The 24,387-nt window shown below is 49.1% G+C and overlaps 1 protein-coding gene across 2 annotated transcripts in view; it reads left to right on the top strand.

Moving 5' to 3' along the window:
• The first annotated feature begins 444 nt into the window (after positions 1 to 444).
• Positions 445 to 24,387, top strand: part of Nlgn3 (neuroligin 3) — a 27,315-nt gene continuing 3,372 nt past the window's right edge. The window contains exons 1-7 of one of the 2 annotated variants that reach the window (XM_048335507.1): positions 466 to 561; positions 3,381 to 4,041; positions 4,711 to 4,770; positions 9,882 to 9,941; positions 11,797 to 11,946; positions 20,301 to 20,486; positions 23,376 to 24,165. In XM_048335507.1, the coding sequence (XP_048191464.1) occupies positions 3,585 to 4,041; positions 4,711 to 4,770; positions 9,882 to 9,941; positions 11,797 to 11,946; positions 20,301 to 20,486; positions 23,376 to 24,165 (1,703 nt within the window). In that variant the 5' untranslated portion in view covers positions 466 to 561; positions 3,381 to 3,584. Of the gene's footprint in view, positions 562 to 3,380; positions 4,042 to 4,710; positions 4,771 to 9,881; positions 9,942 to 11,796; positions 11,947 to 20,300; positions 20,487 to 23,375; positions 24,166 to 24,387 lie in introns of both variants that reach the window. The other variant, XM_048335506.1, reaches the window with a different exon arrangement.

Raw genomic sequence — 24,387 nt, 5'->3', positions numbered from 1 at the left:
TCAAGAGAAACAACATTGACCTTTGGGAGATTGACAGCATCAGATGACAGTGGCGCCATTGATGGCTGGTTGCTGCCTGGGTAGTGCTGCAGCTGAAGAGGAGGTGAGGGATGCTGGATGCGCTGGAGACATCAGTAGAGTGTGATTGGGGGCTTCTGCATGCAGTGCCTCAGTTTCTCCCTTTGTGTCAAGGTCTCGTGCTTTGTGAGAAACATTTAGATTAGCTGCCCTGGAAGAACACCTGTCTTGATAGGGTGCAATCTGAGGTGTGTACATGTGTGCATGTATGACAGGAAGCGTGTGAGCAGAGCGTGCCTGAGCATGAGGGGGGAATTGGGCCATGCCCCAGGACTTGAGCCATCTTTGGCACAAAAGGAGTTAATGGCAGGGACCGCGCCCCCCCTGTGTCCGGGCACGCGCAGCGCGCCCCCTCGGTGCGCGGGCACAGCAGCCAGGCTGCCGGAGAGCTGATCTCGGGATTCGGGTGCGGAGCCCTTGGCCTGGAAGCGATATGGGTGGTCCATGGTGCGGTTCAGTCGCTTGCAGCAGCCCGGGGAACAGGTGAGGCCGCCTGCCCCCGGTCTCTCATCTTCTAGCTGTCCATACCTTGCCCCCCAATCCTGTCCCCTCCCAATCCCGGGCTCCTCCATCATCCAACCAGTAGCTCCCATTCCTCTCAAGCCTGTGTTTTCCTTAGGCACCCCTGACCCCCGTCCATGTCCCTTTGCTTCGCTTCCCCTTCTACCTCCTCCCTAAATCCCGCATCTCTATTATTCTCCCATCCATGGTCCCTCGGTTTCCACAGCCCGGCCCGGATGCTCACCAAAATACCCCTATCCAGGGCCCCCAGCCCCATTCCTGTATCTCATGCTGCTGGTCCCCCCTCCCCTGCAGTGCAGCCCCATCCCCCTTCCCTCATAGCATCTCCTAGCCAGGTTCCTTCCCCCACACTCTGCAGCCCCCCCCACCCAATGGAGGCCTTTATCCTCCCCATTCCAGTGCAACTCCATCCCCCAATACTGTTCCAAACCCTCATAGTCCCCAACACTGCAGTTCTCAATAGTACTCCATTCCTACACAATGCCCCTAGCCTGATTGCCCCCAATACCAGCTCTTGCCCCCCCTAAAGTCCCCCAGATGTCGTTTTCATCCTAGCATTGCTACCTCCCGTTGTCTTCTCCCAAATGCAAGCTGGACTAGAATGTAGATCTTGGCCTTGGGAACCTAGAATGGGTCCTAGGATACAGAGGGCATTTGGGGGTCGGTCAGCTTGTCTAGGTGTTTATGGGGGAGGGGCTGCAGGGAATTGACTCAAAGGGGAATTTGGCATTTGGCACCAAAGGGTTACTGGAGAAGGAGGTATCTTGAAAGGGTTAATGGAATTTGTGAGGTGGGGGCAGCACCGAAGGGGTTAATTGGGGGGGTTGCTGGCAGGGAAGCCGTGTGAATGAGCAGTCTGTGCCCCAGGGTTGCCATGGAGATGGTGAATGGGGGGATTGTGTGAACTCAGCTGCGGACTATCCCCCCCATATACACACCCACCCACTCCCTCCTGCCCCACCTCCATACTCCTACCCCTTCCTTCCCCTTCCCCTCCTCCCCTCCAGCAGGATGCATTCTGGGCAGTGTCTGGGATCTGCACCCCCATACATAGCTCCCCATTTCCTCTGATCTTCCACCCTTTTCATCACTTTGTCTGCCTTCCTCGTTTCTTTCTTCTCTGTCGTCGTCGTCGTCGTCGTCTTCTTCTTCTTCTTCTTCCTCTTCTTCTTCTTCTTCTTCTTCTTCTTCTTCTTCTTCTTCTTCTTCTTCTTCTTCTTCTTCTTCTTCTTCCTCTTCTTCTTCCTCCTCCTCCTCCTCCTCCTCCTCCTCCTCCTCCTCCTCCTCCTCCTCCTCCTCCTCCTCCTCCTCCTCCTCTTCCTCCTCCTCCTCCTCTTCCTCCTCCTCCTCCTTCTCCTCCATTCTCTCTTTTTCTTCTTGTTCCTCCTCTTCCTCCTCCTCCTTCCTCCATTCTCTCCCCCTCTCTCTCATACACACACATTCTCATTCCCCTCTTGTGGTGGCCGTTTGCGGGCGTTCCCATCTCCCTCCCCCACTCCTTCAGCCACTTCTTAAAGGAGCAGGCCTGCAATCTCAGAAGGTGGGAGAAATGGGGTGAAAATGAAATGTGTCTGCTGGATGTATGTGTGTATGTGTGTGTGTGTGTGTGTATGCGCGCACACATGTGCGTGCATGGATGTCCATTCAGGACTGTATGTGTGTGTGTGTGTGTGTGCCTGTCTGTGTGTTGACTGTGTAACTGTGTCAGAAGGCCTGTGTGTCTGTGTTGCTATTTCTGTTTCTGTCTCCACCTATGTGTCACCATTATGCTGCATGTGTCTGGTTATTTACCTATGCGGGTATGTGTGATTTTGTTTCAGTAAGTCTGTGTGTGTGTGTGTGTGTGTGTGTGTGTGTGTGTGTATGTGTGAATGTTTCATTCTGTGAAGCTCTGGCTGTGTGAAGCGCTCTGTCTCAGAATGTGGAACTATATGAGGGGATCTCTGTGAGTTTGGAATGTATGTCTCTGTGAGTGAATATGGTAGTGTCTATGATCCTGGCTTGGTCTCTCTCACTCTTTGAGTCTTTGTGAGTGTTTTTTCCCCTATGAGTCTTTGAGTGTGTATGCCCATGATCCGTTGTTTATGTTACACTGCACTAGCACCCAAAATGCCTAGCATGTGCCACAGAATGGGTTCTGGCATTTGGTGTGAAGGAAGAGACAGGCAGCAGAAAGGACCAACGCTTAAGGGTCTGGGTGTCATGAAGGCTGAGGAGCAATGTGCGCTAGGGGTACAGGAGGGTTTGGGGATTCTAGTGAATGGCTGTCATGCCCCCTGTTCTTACTGAGGATGAGGCGGGTTTCAGTGGCATCTACTGCTTATCTGCTGCCTCCCCTTGTGAGTTCACATCCTAGAGTGAGTTGACCATCTTCCTTCCCATCTTCTCATATGGAGATCCCTGTGTGGGGTTACCAGGTCTTGGGGGCTAGACAGTTCAGTGTTTCGCACCTCATGTCCAGGGACCTGAGTTCCATTTCCAGCTCTCCCCAACCCCACCACACCATGCTACTATGGCTCCAGAAGTCCCTGACAAACTCCACTGGCTGTGGAGTTGAACTTGACTATGAACTTGGAGTGGTGACAACTGTCACTCTGTTTATCCCCTTAGAATTGCCAACTATGGCCAAGCACATAGAATGGTTCTGACAGGCTGGGTGTGTGGTACCTCTTCAACTACAGGAGAATAGGCGAAGCCCAGCAGGGCCACCCCCCACATCCAGAACCCAAGCTGCAGTCCTCGGACTATCTCAGATGACACGTGCCTCCCTCTTTTCACAGGCCTGTCTGGCCCTGAGGGAGTCCCCCTTTCGAAGCGGTGGTGCTTGGACGACCTGCTCTCTACGTTGCTGGGCACCTGTAGGTGTCCCCCGAGAGCTCAGTTTTGAGGTTCAAGTCAGTGTGGCCATGAAGGGGCTGCCTATTGGGCTGATGCTGTGACTGACCCTGGAGTCTGCCTCTCCTGCCAGTCCCCCTGCCCGGAACATGTGGCTGCGGCTTGGCCCGCCCTCGCTGTCCCTGAGCCCCACACCCACAGTTGGCCGGAGCCTGTGCCTCAGTCTGTGGTTTCTCAGTTTAGTGCTGAGGGCCAGTACCCAGACCCCAGCACCCACGGTCAATACTCACTTTGGGAAGCTAAGGGGTGCCCGGGTGCCATTGCCCAGTGAGATCCTGGGGCCTGTGGACCAATATCTGGGGGTGCCCTACGCAGCTCCCCCGATCGGCGAGAAACGTTTCCTGCCCCCTGAACCACCTCCATCGTGGTCAGGCATTCGGAACGCCACACACTTTCCCCCAGTGTGCCCCCAGAACATCCACACAGCTGTGCCCGAAGTCATGCTGCCCGTCTGGTTCACTGCCAACTTGGATATCGTCGCCACTTACATCCAGGAGCCTAATGAAGACTGCCTCTACCTGAATGTCTATGTGCCCACGGAGGATGGTGAGTGCTGTGGCCAGGCGTTGTACCCTCCCTGCCTTCCGCCTGCCCTGCTGTGTTCGTTGCTTGCATGTGGTTGTGTGCCCTGCAGCATGAGTCTGTCTGTCTGTGAAACTGCTTCTAACCATCACTCTGCTTGGCCTCCCCCACCCCTCCCTGTTCTTCCCTCTCCCAGCATTGTCTGAGCTCCCATGTGTGAGTGACACTGTTGCCAGGAGGGGACTGGCCAGGCCTGGGAGCTTTGACAGGTCTAGGTCCAGTGCTGGATGGGGGTGCCCTGGGGAGTATGGGTCTCTGCTGGCAGCTGCCCCGCGGGAGGATGCTGGCTCCACCAGGCCCCACCCCCCACCCCACTGCCACTCCACCTGCTTCAAAAGGTGGTAGGTGTGTGTGTGGCTGAGCAAGCTGGGTGTGTGTGTGGTGGGGGGGTGGGGGGGCAAGAAAGCCTGGTGGGCAAAGCTTAGGTACCTCCTCTTTCACTAGCTGATGCCTCCTCCCGCGGGAGCGGGGGTCACACTAAGGTAAGTGACAGAAACAAAGGAGATGGTGGGACAGGCTCTCTGCCATGTGCCGCCTGCAGAGCAGCTCAGCTCTTGGGATCTGGGGGTGGGGGGGTGCATGCCCCTGGGCAGAGGCCTCCTGTTATTTTTTAGTTTTTTATTCATTTTACAGTAAAGCGGATTTCCAAGGAATGCGCCCGAAAGCCCAACAAGAAAATTTGTAGGAAAGGAGGTAGGTAGCGAGCTGGCGGGGAGGGAGAGAGAGAGAGAGGGAGGGCTGCCTGCCCACCTGCCCTTGTCCCTGAAGACCCAGCCTTCCTTCAAGTAGCCCAGGTTCAGGGGGCGGCCAGCAAGCATAAGGTCCACCTCATCAGCGGGCCTTGGCTGCTTTACAGAGAAGACTCAGTGGCCTAAGTCAGGTTCAGAGCAGAAGCAGCAGCCCTATTACCTCCAATCTTCCCAGCTCCCAATTCCATCCTAACATGTGTGCCAAAATCAGAGCCAGTGGCTCTCCTGGTGACACCTCAGGACAAACTTTAGGTAACCAAAACAGAGTCAGAGACTCTGCCCTCTCCCATAGGGAGCAATACCACAAGACACTGCTCTGTCCTAGGTTGACAGTCTGGACTTTGTCAACTCTTTCCCTGGAACCTTAGAACAAACATGTGTACACAGAAACTGTTTTTCCTTCCACATATATATCCAGTCCCTGCTTCTGGCCAGATCCTAGCTGAAAGATCCAGGCCACTCTGGTAGCAGAATTCATGGATCTCCAGCCTCTTCCCAAGAGGAATTTGTTCCCCTGTATACTGGTACTTCCTGCCCACATATCATTTTGGTTTGTTTTTGCAGAGCACTCATATCTATCTCCAAATCCGTCCTGTACCTTGAGAAGCAAATAAGGCAAGGATCAGTATCCCAAGTTTACAGATGAGGAAACGGGCCCAGGGGAGTAGCTTGTTGCTGCTCAAGGCCCTATTGCTGCTATGTGGCCAATCTGGGGCCAAAACCTGGGCCCCTTGACCCTCAGGGCATGTTCTTTCCACTGTAGCACATGCAGGCAATTCCCATATGGCCATTCCCCCCTCTCAGCTCTGAAAGAAAAATGGTGAGATGGGGCTGGAGTGGGCCAACTTGAAACCATTAATAGCTTAAGGAACAGGTGGACAATCACAACCTGATCCCTACAACCCTTTGGCAAGCTTGGAGTTTGTTGTTCCTTTGATGTTCTCAGAGTGGGGACATCAGCATTCCTGGAACAGAATGATCCCTACTAAATAAGAATCCTGCTAGGCACCAGTGGCTCAGACCTGTAATCCTAACTACACAGGAGGCTGAGATCTGAGGATTGCAGTTCAAAGCTAGCCTGGGCAGAAAAGTCCATGGGACTTTTTATGTCCAATGAACCAGTAAAAAGCCAGAAGTGAAGTCATGGCTCAAGTGGTAGAGCATCAGCCTTGAGTGTGGGGGGGGGGGGGAAGCCAAGCAAAGAGCACAAAACCCTGAGTTCAAGCCCCAGTATCAGCACGGGGCGGGGGGAACCTCTGGGGGCAAAATAGGGAATTTATGTGTTAAATACGTGCCCTGGGAACTTTTGATGCAGATTGGAGCATAGAGTGACACATGATACCCTAAGAATAGTGTTTTGCCCCTCTCCAACCCAGCCCCCCCTCCCTTCAAGTGCAGTAGATAGCCCATGAATGACTTTCACTTGAATGCAAGGTGCTGTGGTGCTTCCAGAAGATTGCAGGTCTCGGGGAATGAAGCTTGATGTAGTCCCATCTCAGCTTCCAACTCACAGTGGGACCTGAGGCCAATCTTTTCCTTTAAGAACCTCTGCTTCCACATCAGAAGGTAGCAGGAGGCAACTGTGGTCTGAAAATTCCATTCATCTATAAATATATTTAAGAACAGGGTCTCTTAAACATGCTCCGTGAGTTCTGTGGTGCCATGGGGTGAAGAGAGGAGATGCCATTACCATTAACGATATCTCAGAGTTCCAGGAAGAGTCTAGAGCAGCCCTGACACTCTAGCCACAAAATTGACTGGAAGCTGCCTCTCAGTATGAGTGTTTACTAGTCACAGTTGTGAATGATGATCAAATCCATGGGCTAGGTGCTATTGGGATGTGAGGCAGAAGAAATTTTTAAAAATTATAGCTAGTCTGGGAATGTGACTTAGTGGTAGAGTGCTTGCCTAGCATGCACAAAGCCCTGGGTTTGATTTCTCAGTGCCACATAAACAGAAAAAGCCAAAAGTGGTTCAAGTGGTAGAGTGCTAGCCTTGAGCACAAAGAGGCTCAGGGACAGCATTCAGGCCCTGAGTTCAAGCTCAGAACTGGCAAAAAAAAAAAAAAAGGAGAGAAAGAAATTACAGCTAATCCCAGCTTTGAAGAAGCTCCAAGTCTATTAAAACTCATGTGGGAGCCAAACTCCAGTGGCTCATGCCTATAATCCTAGCTAACTCAAGTGGCTGAGATCTGAGGATCTCAATTCAAAGCCAGCCTGGGTAGCAAAGTTTGCGAGACTTCCAATTAGCCAGCAAAAACCTGGAATTTAAGCTATGGCTCGAGTAGTAGAGCACCAGCCTGGGAGTGTGGGAAGGGGCTAAAGAACAGTACCTAGTCCCACAGTTCAAGCCCTAGTACCAGCACAAAACAAACAAAAAACTTCACGTGGAGTCAGGTATGGTAGCCCTTGCCTATAATCCCAGCTACACTGGATGCAAAGGTAGGAGGATCACAGCCCAAGGCTCACTCAAGCAAAGTTAGTTTGCAACCCTACCAAGAAAAAAAAAAACTAAACTGAAACTAAAAGCAAAAGGAGTAGGAGGGCTGGAATATAGCTCAGTGGCAAAGTGCTTGCCTAGCAAGTGCAACGGCCTGGGTTCAATCTCCAGTACCAAAAAAGAAAGGACAAAAAATACAGTTCATAAAAGGAGTAGGAGCGGCTGGGAACGTGGTTTAGCTGTAGAGTACTTGCCTACCATGCACGAAGCTCTGGGTTCGATTCCTCAGCACAACATATAGAGAAAAAGCCAGAAGCGGCGCTGTGGCTCAAGTGGTAGGGTGCTAGCCTTGAGTAAAAAGAAGCCAGGGACAGTGCTCAGGCCCTGAGTCCAAGCCCCAGGACTGGCAAACAAAAGGAGTAGGAGTGTGGCTCTAGCAGTAGAGCACTTGCTTAGAGAGTGCAAGGCCCTGGGTTTAATCTCTAGCACTGCAAAACTATCAATCAAACACTACCACAGCTAGTTTCCCCAAGCCCCACAAGGCTAGTGTGGGGAATGGGGACAGGACTGGGAGAAGGCCATTTAGCTGTTCAAATGAGTTCCTTCTTCTGAGCCTGTTGGCCATATGGAGCAGTTACAAATCTTAATAATCTCCTTTGGGGAGACCCATACCCAGAGGTCATTAGGGCTTTGATGTGCATAGGTCTGGAGAGGTGGCCTGGGCAGCTTTGCATAGTGTCTGTGGATGGTGAGTGCCTGGTGAGACCCAGATCAGCAAGGAATTGTTCAACAAGGGCCATAGTAAAGGCATCTGTGCAAGGGAGGTTGGGCCAATGCATCAGCTGAAAGACACTAGAAGAGTGGGGCTGAAGGAAGGATGGGAAGGAAAGGGTTTCCTGGGGGAAGATCTGCTCCACTCCCACCCACATCAAGGTAGAAAAAAAATCCATGTCCAGGAATGAGTGATTCTTTTCAGTTCAGTGGGCTGTCCGCTGTGTGGGTGATGATATCCAGGTCCCATCAGGATTCTGAGGGTACCACTGGCAGGCGTTGAACTAACCTCTTAAGACGGTAGGTGCCACTGAAAGTTCAGGAAGCTGGAGGCGTTTCTACTGCAAAGCTGAGCTCTTGCCTTAGATTGAAAAGCCATTTTGTAGTAAGGGAGTGGTTCCTATTCTGATTAAGAGCTAGAAAGAAATCCAGTCATCACAGCTCAAGACAGCTGAGACACAGGGCTATTTGCTTCATCCAGGCTGAGGGTATCTGGTGTCCTGGACACCAGAGGGTAATGCTTGGGAATCCAGCAGAATCACCTCCATTGCCACACATGATCCGATCGAGCATCCAGGCAGTAGGTCCTCTTTCTCCACAGCCATTCCAAGTTCCACTTCTAGTCTTCCCAGAACAGGAAGAATTGATGCCAGCCTACTCCAGGTCCTGAATGTCTCTCTTATCCCTTCTAGTCTCTTTTCTCTCGTCCCCTCTGCTTACCTCTCTACTCCTCCCTTCCCATCCACACTCCTCCCTCTTCTCTCATAGACTTCTTCCTCTTCCTTTCCTTTTCCCCCTTCCCAAAAGGTGTTGTGGTACAGTGGAAAGACCATAGACTTTGGAGTCAAGCAGACCTGGGTTTGCTTCTTACCTCTAGCACTTCCTAGCTGTGTGATCTCGGACAAATCACTTGACGTCTCTGAACCTCAGTTTCCTCATCAGTGAAACAGGGTTAGAGATAATACCTACCTCCCTGGGTGTAAGGATCAAACAATATGGCAGAAGTAGAATGTCTGACACATGGTAAATATTCAATATATGGTAGGAACTACTGCCATTATCCTTATCTCTTTGTTTCTCTCTTTTTCTCTCTTACTCTTTCATCCCTTTCTCCCCTTTCTTCCTTCCCTCCCTTCCCGTTGGCTCTCTACATCTCAGAGCAATGCTTGCTGCTCTCAAGACTGGTTCCTGTGGGCAGGAACCCCATTTGCCATTAATCAGCATAGGGGTCCCCAAATGAAGGCCAGAGAGTAAGCTTCATCTCCCATTTTCTCCTGTGGGAATCAGGGTCAGCTGAGGCCCAGCTCAAGTGTGTGCATTGTATCCCAGTAGCTCAGGCCTGGGGCCCCTGGTACATGTCTCTGCTCTAAGTTATCTCATATTGATATCCACATGTACTGGCAATGTCACCTCTCATCTTCAGAACCTGCCCCTGCTCTCCAGCTCAACTTGCCTGTGTCCACCTGCGCAGTCCCTCCCCCCACCCCACTGCCCAGAATGAATCCTTGCTGAGTGGGTTCTCTGGTCCTGTGCCCTAGCCCACCTGCTGCTACCTCCTTCCTACCTGGGAAGGGAGTTGATTGAGAGGGGCTGCTGGGGACATGGAGGTTGGGGCAGGGAGGTGCAGGGAGGCCAGCACAGCAGAGGCCTGCAACACCATCATCCTGATGAAGGTCTGAGCCTCAGCCCACCCATTCCCTCAGTTCTTGCCATCCCTCCTGCCTGTCCTGGGCCCAGGCCCAGAGCTGGCTTGCTGGGCCACACTGCAGTCATGCTGTTTTTGAATTCTCTCTCTGTTTTGTTCTCTGTTCTGTGCTGTTGTGTCTCCCCGTGTCTGGTCCCCAGGATCCGGCGCTAAGAAACAGGGCGAGGACTTAGCGGATAATGACGGGGATGAAGATGAAGGTATTTGGGGGCTGCAGGGCGCGGCGGCTGGTGCATGGCACAGAGCCCCTCCCCTTTCTCGATGGGGAGAAGCCCCGTCTGTCTGTCTGTCCGTCCGTTGGTGTGTTTCTGTTCCTGTACAAGGCCGTTGGGCTGTTCCTCCGTCTTTGGTCTGTTGGCCACTGGGAGTTCCAGGGTGATGGACACGGCTGGCAGGAGCAGGGACCACAAGCAGAGCCATGGGGAGGGCATCTCCCTCGCCCCAGCCCCCACCCTCCCCCCATCTTCTAAGGTTCATGGGCACCTGCCTGTACTGAGCAGCAGGGAGTGCGGAGAGGAAGCAGGGCAGGGGAGGGCTGGAAGAAGCACAAAGAAAACTGGATGGTGTTTCGTTGAGGAGACTCTTGGGTCTCATGGGGAGCCTGGCTCCTGGGAAAGAGGCCCAGCAGGACGGCCATGGAGGAACAAGACAGTGACTGAGGCTAGCACCTCCCCAGCCATCTCCCAGAAAGAGAAATGGTCTTAGGGTCAGGGGCTGCATTAGATTTGGGACAAGACCAGAAAGTCTGTGGGCTAATGTGCCAGGCTGAGGTCAGGACACCATAGCCATCAGTAGCATAAGCTCCTTGGGTGATGGTTGGACCAGCCTTCTTCCTTGGGGTAACAGGTTCGTTTGTTCCACAGAGAACACCCCCTTCTACCTCCACACCCTGGTCCTACCCCTTCACCCTGGAGGGGCCAGCCAACTCAGGGGGCCCACTGGTGACTGAAGAACTGTGGTTGGTGTGACAGTCCAGCTCACAGACTGACAGGCTACAGGCAGAGCCTATAGATCAGGCTGAGAGCCTGAGATCAGGCCTGGACTGCCCCAGGCCTGACACCAGATAGGAGGCCGCCCAAGCCTGGGAGCAGTCACATGAATGGCCTCTGGGGAGGATCCATCTTCTCTGGGAGCAAGCTGTGTTGTTTTTTAGTTGGGGGCGGCATCCCCAGTATTTCTGCTTAAGTCCACCCTAGGGAGAATAAGGCAAATGGGCACATGTGGCTGAGCCACTACATCAGTAAGGCTCCCCTATCCCACCTCTGCCATTCACTTCCCTTTCCCTGCCTCCTTCCTTGTTCTCTCCCTGTGCCATTCCTTATTCCCACCCCTCTTGTCTCTGTCTGCACTGGGGGGGCTGGGGGGAGGCAACTCCTGCCAATGGCCATTTTTCCATGTAACTGGTCTAGTCTTGGAGGTTTCAGGGCTCCCCAGACCCTGCTCTCTAAAGCCATGTCAGGTCCCAGGACTCCTGGGTGCCCAGGGCAGGGACTCACCTGATGCCATTAAGAAACCACCAGTCCATGCTCTTTCTACTGCCCCCTCCCAGAGCCCAACTGGGGCCCACCTGAAGCTAAGTATATATTAGGCCCACCCGATCACTTTCAGATGGGAGGCACTCGAAACCTGAGTCTTTAAAAACATCACCGAAAGAGTGAACAAATGCAGTTGTGGTATTTATACACTACGTAAAAAATGAACTACACAACTTATGGGCAGGGATGAGGGGGAAATGGGTGGAAAGGGGTACCATTGTAAAAAAAAAAAAAGAATTGTTTTCAATACCTGACTTATACAATGGTAACCTCTCTGTACAACACTTTAATCATAACAATAAAATTCTATTTAAGCATTTTGAAATCACTGAAATTCAACTGACTCTGGCCAATGCTCAAGCTCTGGGCTAAGCCGCCCAGGAGTCCTTCCCTCAGATGGCAGTGGTGTCCTGGCACCTGGAATAGCTTTACTGCTCAAAAGCCTGCCCCCCCAGGGCTGGTGGGGGTGGAGAAGGAAGGGCGTTCTATCCAGCCTGTGTCTCACCCCTTCTCCTTGCAGACATCCGGGACAGTGGTGCTAAGCCGGTCATGGTCTACATCCACGGAGGCTCTTACATGGAAGGGACAGGCAACATGATTGATGGCAGTGTCCTCGCCAGTTATGGCAACGTCATCGTCATCACCCTCAACTATCGAGTTGGGGTGCTAGGTATGATTCCCTGCCAGGTGCCTAGAAGAAAGCCTGGCTTCTCAAGTGGGGAGAAAAGAATACTGGAGAGTTCAAAGCAGGTTACTTCGATTCTCTAGCTGATGTTAAGGACCATATCAACAGATTGCTTCTCACCACCTCTATCCAGCTGATGAGGACTTCCTCATATTCCTAGGCCCTTTCTTTGGGCCCAGGTATATGCTACTGAAAATTCCATTTAAATTTTACATAATTCTTTAGGTACCAAGCCAAGTCTCTCTTCCCACACTTTGGCTTGACTGAGTTTTATAGGGTCCATTAATTTTTATTTTTGATATCCTGCCTTTATTCCCACCCCCATTACCAGCCTCACATTCCCAAACACCCCATATGTATACACTATGCCTTCTGGTCCACCCATGCCTACTCACCCTTAAGCCCACACACATCCACTCTCCATCCTTACAGTTCTTTCTCTCTCACCTTCACAGAGCACACATACATGTAGATCTTGGTCCACACTGCAGACCCCTCACACATAAACTCATTCTCCTGCCAATCCATAGACACTCCACACATATAGCCGTCCTCACACCCACATACTGTATACTCCCCATCCATACCCCATGCCCACAGATTTCTCTCACCTTCCATGCATATATGTATTTATGTATTATGTATACACACATTCTCATATACTCTTCCTCACCCACAGCACTATACCCATATACGCCCTCCTCACCCACATCACACTTTTCCTCTATCCCCATACTGACATCTCCCACAAAGACCTATACCCTGAACAGCCACGGCCACACCCAAACTCCTTTACATGTACATAAATATCCTTCTACCCACCCCACACATACACACTCCTATCCTTCTTCGTGCCTTCTCCACTTCTGGCCATTCCACACACCCACATAACTGCATACATGCACACATCTGCCTCTCCCTTTCCTCACATAAGCACAAACCAGTATGCTCCTTCCCTAGATGCAAAATGCCCTAAGTGTCCATCCCACATGTGAACCAAAGCTATACACCCCCCACATATCCCTACAAACATACTTCTACTCTGCACATCTGCACATACCCATAGGCCCTTGTCAACATGCATACATATATATACATGAATACACACAAGCATGCTTTCCACACATGCTCTGCATATATATACCCCACTCATATACCCCGCACCCCATGAATCGCCACACTTTCATGTATCTAGAGCTGCGTCTGTACACACACACACACACACACACACCCCTCCCTATTCCAAGCACATCCTTACTTCTCCTTATACTTTCATGCCCCAAATACATATACATGTATACATGCTATTCTCTCCACACATACATCTCTACTCTCACACTATTACCCAATCATACACCTATTCACACATTTACTCCTCAACTGCCTCTACACACACACACACACACACACACACACACACACACACACACACTGAGCATTTCCCTCTGCCATACACATGCTCATTTGAGTGACTAGGCTCCCTCTCTCTGCCCTTTACCTTCCTTAGTAACTTCCAGGGCCTATCCATAGCCAAGGTCTTCTGGTAACCAAGTGCCTCAGGGAAGGTGACAAAGCACATAGGGCTTTACTACCTTCCAGATGGCTCACCAGGCTCTGCACCCCTGTAGAAGCCTGAAGAAGCTGACTTCTTTGCTGGAGGGTTTGTGTCCTCAGAATTCCAGTGGGAGTCTAAGGTATATGTCAGGTCTGTGGGCCTGGGGGCTGAACCTGCAGTTAGATCTTGCTTACTCCTTGGCTGGTGGAGGGATAGAACCTTATTTTTAATTTGCTCTGGAGTATGTTGCTTTGCCAGTTCCAAGCCCAGACATCTTGGTGCTAATTTCACTTCCAGGTGGGCAGTCCCCTCTTGACTTACCTTAATATTATAAAGGATAGTAAGGAACTTATTGTGGGTTCAGACTGGAGAAATGATATTCTTCTGAGAAAAGCTGAGTGTTTCTGCATCCCCTAAAGTCTCTCCTGGGGCACTGGGAACAGAGTGTGCCGGGAATGACCTTGATCCTTCCACAGGGTAGTGGATTTTACATTTCTGTTTCTCCTCATCTTTCTTATTACACTGCCTCAGAGGCCATGACAGGGCTCTTGTAAGCATCTTGGTCTTGTTGAGAAAGGGGATCTGAAGGTCAAGGTACCATGAAGATGACTATAAGTACACACACTAGGGCCACACAATTCCTAAACAGCAATGAATGTGTAGACATGATCCTAAGCAGATATATAGACACCATACACAGCACTTGATGGAGGGTTACAAGTATGTCTGGTAATATCTTAAAGTAATAGAAAATAATCCAGTCAGCTGCTTTTGCAAATTATCAACACAAAGATCCATCTATAAAGTTTACTAGAATGTATATATTCTCTGTAGAGAATTCTAATATGCACCAGCTCCATATTGTCAGACTAGCTAGGAATGGAGGGAAAGAGTAGAACAGAAAAATAAAGGAAAGTGAGGAAAAGAAGAAAAGGGCTGGGCACTGGTGGCTCACGCCTATAATCCTAGCTACTCAAGAGGCAGAGATCTGAAGATCCCAGTTCAGTGCCTGACAGAGCAAGAAAGTACCTTAGACCTTTATCTCGAATTAACTATCACAAAACAGGAAGTGGAGCTGTGGCTCAAAGTGGTAGAGTGCTAGCCTTGAGCGAAAGAGCTCAGGGACAGTGCCCAGGGCCCAAGTTCAAGCCCCATGACCAACCAAAAAAAAAAAAAAAGGGAGGGCTGGGAATATGGCCTAATGGTAAAGTGCTCACCTTGTATACGTGTAGCTCTGGGTTCGATTCCTCAGCACCACATATATAGAAAAAGCCGGAAGTGGCCCTGTGGCTTAAGTGGTAGAGCGCTAGCCTTGAGCAAAAAGAAGCCAGGGACAGTGCTCAGGCCCTGAGTTCAAGCCCCAGGACTGGCAAAAAACAAAAACAAAAAAAAAGGAAAGGAAAAGGACTGGGGAGAGCAAACAGGTTGAGGGCACTATTGGGGAAATGAATCACAGAGAAGACAGAAGAGAGCTGTGATTGCAGTAGGTTTTGAGGACTCCAGTGTCCTTTGAGAGTTGTAGGCTATACAGAAGGTTGTTACACAGGATCACAGTAAATGATATCTTCCTTTGCTAGTTACTTCACAACTCTTCCAAGTGCTCTGATTCTTAAGTTTCTATATCAATAGTTTTTAACTTTGTGGGGACTCTTGTGAGATTCTAATGAATGCTATGAACTCTCCCTCAGAATCACACACAAACACACACACACACACACACACACACACACACACACACACAGCACATATAGAAAAAACTTCACGGGGCTGGGAATATAGCTTAATGGTAGAGCACTTGTCTAGCATGAACAAGGCCCCGGGTTCTAGCACATACCAAAAAAAAAAAAAAAAAGAAGAACTTCATGAAAGTAGAGGTGTGGCAGAGTGTCAGCCTTGAGTGAAAAAGCCACACAGGAACCAGGAACCACAAGGAACACAAGGCCCTGAGTTCAAGCCTCAGTACTGGCTGATACACACTCAAAAGCAGAAGTTCAAGCCAGGCACTGATGGCTCACCACTGTAATCGCAGTATAGGGCAGGAGGCTGAAATCTGAGGCTCACAGTTTGAAGCCAGCCTGAGCAGGAAAGACCATGAGACCTGATCTCCAATTAACTACCAAAAAATCCAGGTTGGGGTTGGAGGCATGGCTCAGTTGGTAGAATGATAGCCAGTGAGCAAAAGGGTCAGGCACTGAGTTTGAGTGCCAGTCTCAAACCCAAAACAACAATAAAAGGCCAGGAGTGGAGCTGTGGCTCAAGGGGTAGAGCACTAACCTAGAGCATAAAAGCCCAGGGACAGTACCCAGGCCCTGAGTTCAAACCCCAGGAAACAGCAGAATTTAAAAAGAATTTCACCATAAGTTTCAAGTTCATCCATGAAGCTCATACTAAGAAAATTCTTTTATAGCCTCCTTTCATTTGGGTAATCAGAACAGTGCCTTGGGGAAGGAGGGCTGTGACCAGAATATTATTCTTGAGGCTTAAGCATTCTTTGATGATCCATATAACATTATTCCACACTCAGAAGGAGTTATAATGAGATTTGGTCAGAAGTTCCCCACTACTTCTGGTGTACCTTTCAGTTCCTGTTCTGGCATACAAATACAATCAATAAGCCACTGGTTGCATTCTGGGTACATATAAGATATATTTTTTGTCTTTTGGCACCAGACATAGAACATGGGTTTGTCCCTGATGCCTGAGGACTTTACTGTGTAGCAGAGGTTCAGTCATTTTTGTTTTCCAAAGCATCATAGAACAGGTGGCCAGTTTTCTTTCTTTCTTTTTTTTTTCCAGTCCTGGGGCTTGGACTCAGGGCCTGAGCACTGTCCCTGGCTTCTTTTTGCTCAAGGCTAGCACTCTGCCACTTGAGCCACAGCGCCACTTCTGGCCATTTTCTGTATATATGGTGCTGGGGAATCGAACCCAGGGCCTCATGTATATGAGGCAGGCACTCTTGCCACTAGGCCATATCCCCAGCCCCAGGTGGCCAGTTTTGGACCCAAATGACATGCATCAGTCACCCTCATTCCCATCAGCTTCTCCTGAGCACTGAAACAACAGACAGTTCATTACTAAGGAGCTTCTCTAGACATCTTGGTTGGTTCGTGTATATTGCGAATATCACAGTCTAGTCTCTGGCAGAGGGGTAGCTACTATTTCAGAAACCCCCACTGGGCTTGAGGCCAACAAAAGAAAACGTCTCCAGAAGGATGAGGATATTCCTGGGACTGAGGAACTAGGGACTTGCCACATTTTATTCTAGGTTTCAAAATTAACTTAATCCTAGATCCATGATGGGGTACCCTCCAGGTAAGCAAAAAAAACCTAGTCAATATCCAGTGATATTGTGTGACACAAATATCTGATTTAGGTACAATCTGCCAGATTGTCCCATCTTTTTTTTTTTTTTTGCCAGTCCTGGGCCTTGGACTCAGGGCCTGAGCACTGTCCCTGGCTTCTTTTTGCTCAAGGCTAGCACTCTGCCACTTGAGCCACAGCGCCACTTCTGGCCATTTTCTATATATGTGGTGCTGGGAAATTGAACCCTGGGCTTCATGTATACCAGGCATGTACTGTTGCCACTAGGCCATATTTCCAGCCCCTGTCCCATCTTCTTTTTGATAAGCAGCTTACTAGGTACCACAGTGTCAACTTAGACCCAGGGAAGCTGACTTAGATTTATTCAGACATTTTATGTCTGACACTGGGTATTTTAGCCTCTATTGTCTTGTGGTTTTTAGGGGTGGTCAGTATACTGGGAAATGGAGCAAGTGGCTGATATCCCAAACCATCGGATTGTGTGTGTTCCTAGTGGATCATGCTCACCATATCTCTTGACCCCATTTGGATGTAGTTATTTTTTGTGTGTACTAGGGCCTGAACTTAGGGACAGAGCACTTTCTCTCAGCTCTTTTGATTAAGGCTGGTGCTCCACCACTTGAGCTACAGCCCCACTTACAGGTGTTTTTTTCTGGTTAGTTGGAGATAAGGGTCTCATGGACTCTTCTGCCTGGGCTGACTTTGAACCATGATAATTAGATTTCAGTCTCCTGCATAGCTAGAATTAGAGGCATGGGCCACTGGTGCCTTGCTAGGTAATAGTTCTTGAAGCAGAATTCTTGTGTTAGGGATCATTGACAGGGCACCATCCACATGCTTCAGTGCCCCCTTTCTGGAAGCTCATGGGGTCTGAGGGAGCAAAGGTACAGTCAAACCATCCACCCAGTTTTCAGGCCTTTGTTCTCTAACCCAGGAAATTGGTTCATGTTGGAGAAATCTTCCACATCCAAATGCAGGATTTCCTACTGATTAGGACTGACATCTTTGACACATTTCACTGAATGTGAAATGAAACTGGTGAAGGCTGAATCCAAGTCTGCTATTGCCTAAGTAAGAGAAAAGGAAAAGAGAATATGAGGGAAGGAGACAGAGGGAAGGAAGATTAAGAGAAATACATAGTGATTTTTGCCACAGGGTTTCAAGGGGTAGTAGGCAACTGAATTTGGTCTAGAGCTGCATAGATTTTTAAAGATTTATAGGAGCAGCTTTAGTTTCCTTAAGGAATAGTGCAAATTTTAGTTGAATTTTTCCAGTCATCCTTGCTCAGACTTTTTCCAATCCCTTTTCCTTTCCTCATCTGGAACCTATGGCTAAAGAGGACTTTAGATGAGATCCTAGGAGGAATAACTAAGTACTTTCCATACTTAATTGTACCAAAGGTAAATTAATAACACACTTGAAGAGGCAAAGAGGATACAGAAAGATTAAAAAGGCAGTGATCAGGTCTTGGGCCTACTTGAGTCTATTTGAATTCAGCCTCTGCCCAAGGACCACCAGGACTGCAAGACGGCTCTCTGAATTGTGAGTGCCTTCTCCAAGATGGTTTTGCACTAAGTTGATTCCGGGTGCTGTGAATGAGCTTTTAATGGTGGACTCAAAGGATACTAATCCACATGTGAGTGTTCAGTGTGCTGGAGCACTGCAATTACCTACCTGGAAAGGACTCGTCCAGAAGCCTAGGACAGAAGAAGACAGCCTTCTAAGGATCAGGGAAAAGAAATGAAACAAGGCAGCCAGATCAGTCTAAAATGGAAGCAGGTGGAGGGGGGCGGGAAATATAGGACATCTCTGTGGGATAGCCAGCAGGTGGGCGGGAAGGTAGTCTCCATGGTAACAAGTCTGCGTGGCAGCAAATCCCAGCAGGTGGGTGGGAAGGTAGTCTCCATGGTGACATGTCTCCTCAGCAGCAAATCCCAGTGGGTGGGCGGGAAGACCTGTTTCTGTGGTAACAGCACTGCACTGACTTCTTCATTTTTCCACCAGATGAAAAAGATGGTCTAACCCAATGGCTTCTCAACTTTAGCAAGCATCACCATCACCTGGAGAGCTTGTTAAAATTGTAGATTACTGGAACCCATCCTCAGAGTTTCTGATTCATTAGTGTTGGAGGAAGGGAAATGAGGACCTATCCTGAGAATGAAGGGAAGGGGACCATCCAAGGTCCTGCAAAGATGTGGGGATGAACTGATTTGTGTGAGAAGGACTGTGAGAGTTTAGAGCTTATTGCCTTTTAGAATCTTTACCTCCTCAGTGCTGGTGGCTGTAAGCCTAGCTACTCAGGAGGCTGACATCTGACGATTGCAGTTTGAAGCCAGCCTGGGCAGGAAATCCTGTGAGACTCCTATCTCCAATTAACCACACAAAAGCTGGAAATGGAGCTGTGGCTCAAGTGGTAGAGGGCTAGCCTTAAGCAAAAATCTCAGGGAAAGGAGGAGGGGAAGGTGGGGGAAAAATGAGGGAGGAGGTAACAAGTTGAACAAGAAATGTACTCACTGCCTTACATATGAAACTGTAACCCCTCTATACTTCACTTTGACACTAAAGGGAAAAAATAAAATAAATAAATAAGGCGAAGCAAAAAAAAATCTCAGGGACAGCACCCAGGCCCTGAGTTCGACACAAAAAGAAAAAAAAAAAAAGGAATCTTCCTTTACAGAGAAGGAAGGGAAAAGAAGTAACTAAAAATAACTATGTCATGCTGGGTTTGTACCCATTTTATCCTTCTTAAAACTCTCTGAGGTATTTTTTTAAATCTAATTGTAGGGGCTGGGAATGTGGCTTAGTGGTAGAGTGCTTGCCTAGCATGCATGAAGCCTTGGGTTCAATTTCTGAGCACCACATAAACAGAAAAGACCAGAAGTGCCACTGTGGCTCAAGTGGTAGAGAGCTAGCCTTGAGCAAAAGAAGCCAGGGACAGTGCACAAGCCCTGAGTCCAAGCCCCAGGACTGGCAAAATAAAATCTAATTGTACAGGAGCAAAAACTGTGGCCCAGAGATTTTAAACAAGTTTCCCAAGGCCATGTCATTTGGATCCAAATCAAGGATCATCTGACTGCAGGGTCTTCTGCTTTTTCCACTGTACCTTGCCAGATGTTTAGGGTCATGTCCATTGAAAGCATGTCTGGGCAGAAGATGTAGAGTTCTGACCACTTGCAGGTTCTAGGGTTGAACTCTCCCACCTAAAGGAAGCAGCCACTTCAAGTGTTGTGTTAGGCCTTCTTGCAAACTGGATCAGAGTGGAAAGCAGGGAGTCAACACTGTCTATATTCATGAGGCTGAACCTCCCAGGAAGAAGTTGGGGTTTAAGTTAGCAAGATGGGAAGAGCTGCATGGCCACATGCCCATACTCTGTCACAACTCACCCCCCAACTCCTATCTGTATCCTCAGCCAAATCCTCTATCCCCTTGCCTTCACTGTGTTCATGCTGTTTGTTGAATCTAGGTTTCCTGAGTACTGGAGATCAGGCTGCCAAGGGCAACTATGGGCTTCTTGACCAAATCCAAGCCCTCCGGTGGGTGAGCGAGAATATTGCCTTCTTTGGAGGAGATCCCCGCCGTATTACTGTCTTTGGCTCGGGCATCGGTGCGTCCTGTGTCAGCCTCCTCACACTGTCACATCATTCTGAGGGTGAGTAGCTCCTGGAGAGACACACACTGTGCTTGCTGGGCACCTTGAGTGCCAGGGCCCTCTAGGCTCTAGAATGCCCATCTCCATGTCCTAGGAACAGAACAAGAAGTCAGTCAGTTGTCCTCCACCAACTGGCTAGCCCTTCAGGAAGAAATGGAAAGGAAATGTTTCATTGGGAGATGAAGTGTGTCTCCAACTGTGAGAGAGAAGGAGAGAATCCCATTTACACCTTAGAAGAGTAAGCTACTCCTTGTGGCATGGGAGTCTTCATTGGCAGCATGGGAGTAGAATACTTCTCTCTGAAGGAACAGTAGTTCTTTTTTGGCAGGGGAAATCTTTCAGTATGGGAAATACATGTTACCTCAGAGATGAGATCTAAGGGTGGAAATTGGTTTCTAGGTGTAAAAAACACTCCTTGTCTGCCTTTCTCTCAAAGAACAAGTCTGTACAAGAGAGGAAATGAACTTGAGCAGGAGGTAGGTCCAAAGTGAGAATCTGGGTGCTGGGAGATGGGTTTCTTCTGATGGACAGTGGTCTGTTGTTGAGTGACCTCTTCCTGGGATCACAACCCATGGAAGGGTGACTCATTTTTTAGCCTCTCTCCAGTGGTAGGCCCCTAAGCTAGTTCCAAGAGGTGGAACACAATCTTCGTCCTTTAGCAAGGGAATGTTCTCTCCATCTCTAAAATATACAGAAGATTCTGTCTCTGAAAGGCAAAGCTGAGCGTGTGTGTGTGTGTGTGTGTGTGTGTGTGTGTGTGTGTGTATGTATGTCAGAGAGATAGAGAGAGAGGAATGGGAACTACTAAGGAGAAACATTTTTCTTGTTTGCAGGTTCTAGGGCTTAAACTTGGAGCCTGGGTGCTGTCCTTGAGCTCTTTTGCTTAAGACTAGTACCCTACCATTTGAACCACAGTTCCACTTCTGGCTTTTGGGTGGTTAATTGGACATGTGTCTCACAGGCTTTCCTGCCCACGCTGGCTTCAAACCATAGCCATCAGATGTCAGCCTCCCAAGCAGCTAGAATTATGAGCATAAACCACTAGTGTCAGGCTAAAGATGAGCTCTGTGTGTGTGTGTGTGAGAGAGAGAGAGAGTGTGTGTGTGTGTGTGTGTAGGTGCATGCACACTCTAATCTTGGGAACTCAACACCTGGTTCCTCTCCCTGAGCTTGTTTTGCTCAAGACAAATACTCTACCACTTGAGCCACAGCTTCACTTCCAGGTTTTTGATGGTTAATTAAAAGTCTCACAGACTTTCCTGCCTGGACTGGCTTTGAACCATGATCCTCAGATCCAGCCTCCTGAACAGCTAGTATAGGTGTGAGCCATAAGCACCTAGCGAAAGCTGAGCCTCTAATGAAGAAAAGATCTTCCTGGAATAAGTGTTCTTTTCTGAAGTAAGGAAATCTGAATGAATTGAGTTGAAATTTCATTGAAATTGACCCTATAATTAGTGTTATTCTCACAAGAAGACTGGCATCTCTCTTTGAAGAAGGTCTGTCTTTCTGAGAGAGAAGAATCACCTTCTCTGACCTAGAACTTCTGTCTCTGCCTCTCCAGAGACTACCTTAGTGAGGGAAGACTAAGGTGGGATTTTTACCCTCTAAAGAGAGGGCATGGTGGCTTGGGAGTAGCTCAGAGGTGGTGGTTGCCTAGCATCCCTAAGGCCTTGCATTCCATCTCCAGCAAAGAGAAACAGAGAATGTGTTTCTAGTTGGCGGTAGTGGGAATATAGATCCCTCTCTTTTTCCCCAAAGGAGGGCAAAGTGATTCGAGTGTGAGTGTCCTTGTACCTGAAGAGAGGCCAGGGGCCTCTTCTCATTGGGACTCTTCTAAGAGGAAATGACCTTACCTGGAATGGTACTTGTGTCTCTGGAGAACTGTCTTATTTAAAGAGTTGTTTTCTTGGGCTGGGGGTATGGCTCAATAGCAGAACACTTACTTGCCTAGCATGTGTGAGGCCTTGAGTTCCATCCCCAGCACTGCAAAAAAAAAAAAAATAGTTCTCTGTGCCTTTCTATAATTGTCTCATGGAGAATCATCTAGAAAAAAATAGGTTCTCTTAAGTCGCAATCTGTATTTTTTTCCCTTCCTTTCTGCTACATCAACTGCCTTTCTGCTGGAGCAGTGAAATTGTGTTCCTACGGGCCAAATTATCTTTGGAATATCCGTTTTCTGATATTCAAGTTCATGTTCACAGAACTCCCTTGCATATTCAGACTGTGGAGAATTATAACCCTCTTTTGGGTGGGGGAGAACCTGCTTCTTTTGCAGCTTAGAGGATAGGGATCCTCTGTGCTTGCAAGAAATTTGCATGTGTTGTTAATGGCTTCAGCAAATGGGAAGTTTCTGCAGTCACTCCAGACTGGGAGAAATGTGCTGGGGAAGCTTTCAGACCTTAAGGCCTTTGCCCTTGAGATCCTTCCCCAAAATTCCCAGAATATGGGGCTCTCTCCTGCCTGCATTTCTCATCTCTCATGAAAAAGACCCCTTTGTGGTGTCAGCGCCAGCTCCCTGGTGGTGCGCTGGCACAGAGCTGTGCCCAGCTGGGCAGGAAGCAAGAGGGAGAGACAAGGGATGATAAAGAGAGGGAGCATAAGGAGGCTCATGTCTGGGAACCAAAGGGTTACTTATCACTGTCATTTCCTTAACCCCCAAGTTACTGACCATTGCACCAGAATAGGGAAGCAGTAGAGGAACGAAGGAGGAGATCAGTCAAGGAAGGGGCCTGCCAATGGTGATCCTAGCCAGTCATCCCCCTGCCAAAGACTTGTTTCTCTTTCTTAGCCTGTCCACAACATAGGGCAGCCTTAGTGACAAAAGAATAAGGTGTTTTATGACCACATATGACAGTACAGACCTGACCCACTGCCGTTTATTTTCCATAGGGCTTTTTCAGAGGGCCATCATCCAAAGTGGCTCTGCTCTGTCCAGCTGGGCTGTGAACTACCAGCCAGTGAAGTATACCAGCCTTCTGGCAGACAAAGTGGGCTGTAACGTGCTGGACACCGTGGATATGGTGGACTGTCTTCGGCAAAAGAGTGCCAAGGAGCTGGTAGAGCAAGACATACAGCCAGCTCGCTACCATGTGGCCTTTGGCCCTGTGATTGATGGTGATGTCATTCCTGATGATCCTGAGATTCTAATGGAACAGGGAGAGTTCCTCAATTATGACATCATGCTGGGTGTCAACCAAGGCGAGGGTCTCAAGTTTGTGGAAGGGGTGGTTGACCCTGAGGATGGTGTCTCTGGCACTGATTTTGACTATTCTGTCTCCAACTTTGTGGACAATCTATATGGCTATCCTGAGGGTAAGGATACCCTGCGGGAGACCATCAAGTTCATGTACACAGACTGGGCAGACCGTGACAACCCTGAGACCCGTCGTAAAACACTGGTGGCACTCTTTACTGATCACCAGTGGGTGGAGCCGTCAGTGGTAACAGCTGATCTGCACGCCCGCTATGGCTCACCTACCTACTTCTACGCCTTCTATCATCACTGCCAGAGCCTCATGAAGCCTGCCTGGTCAGATGCAGCTCATGGGGATGAAGTACCCTACGTTTTTGGTGTCCCTATGGTAGGCCCTACTGACCTCTTCCCCTGCAACTTCTCCAAGAACGATGTGATGCTTAGTGCTGTTGTCATGACCTACTGGACCAACTTTGCCAAGACTGGGTAAGGAGAAAATGGGGTATGTTCTTCTTTGGAACCCTAGCGTTATCTCCCTTTTCCTCTATCTAACCTCTTCCATCATATCCCTTCCTATGATATCCTCCAAAGTTTGTTTCTTAACACCTCTACTCTCTCTCCCTGCCACCCCTTTTGGAAATTCCCTGCCATTTTCCTTCTTTCAGATTCTTCTTGAATGAGCTAAGAGTATAGCTCAGTGCTAGAGTA

This window comes from Perognathus longimembris, chromosome 28, assembly GCF_023159225.1.
Source record: "Perognathus longimembris pacificus isolate PPM17 chromosome 28, ASM2315922v1, whole genome shotgun sequence".
Classification (NCBI taxonomy): domain Eukaryota; kingdom Metazoa; phylum Chordata; class Mammalia; order Rodentia; family Heteromyidae; genus Perognathus; species Perognathus longimembris.
Note: the sequence above shows the minus strand (reverse complement) of the source record. Positions and strands in the feature narration are given on the sequence as shown.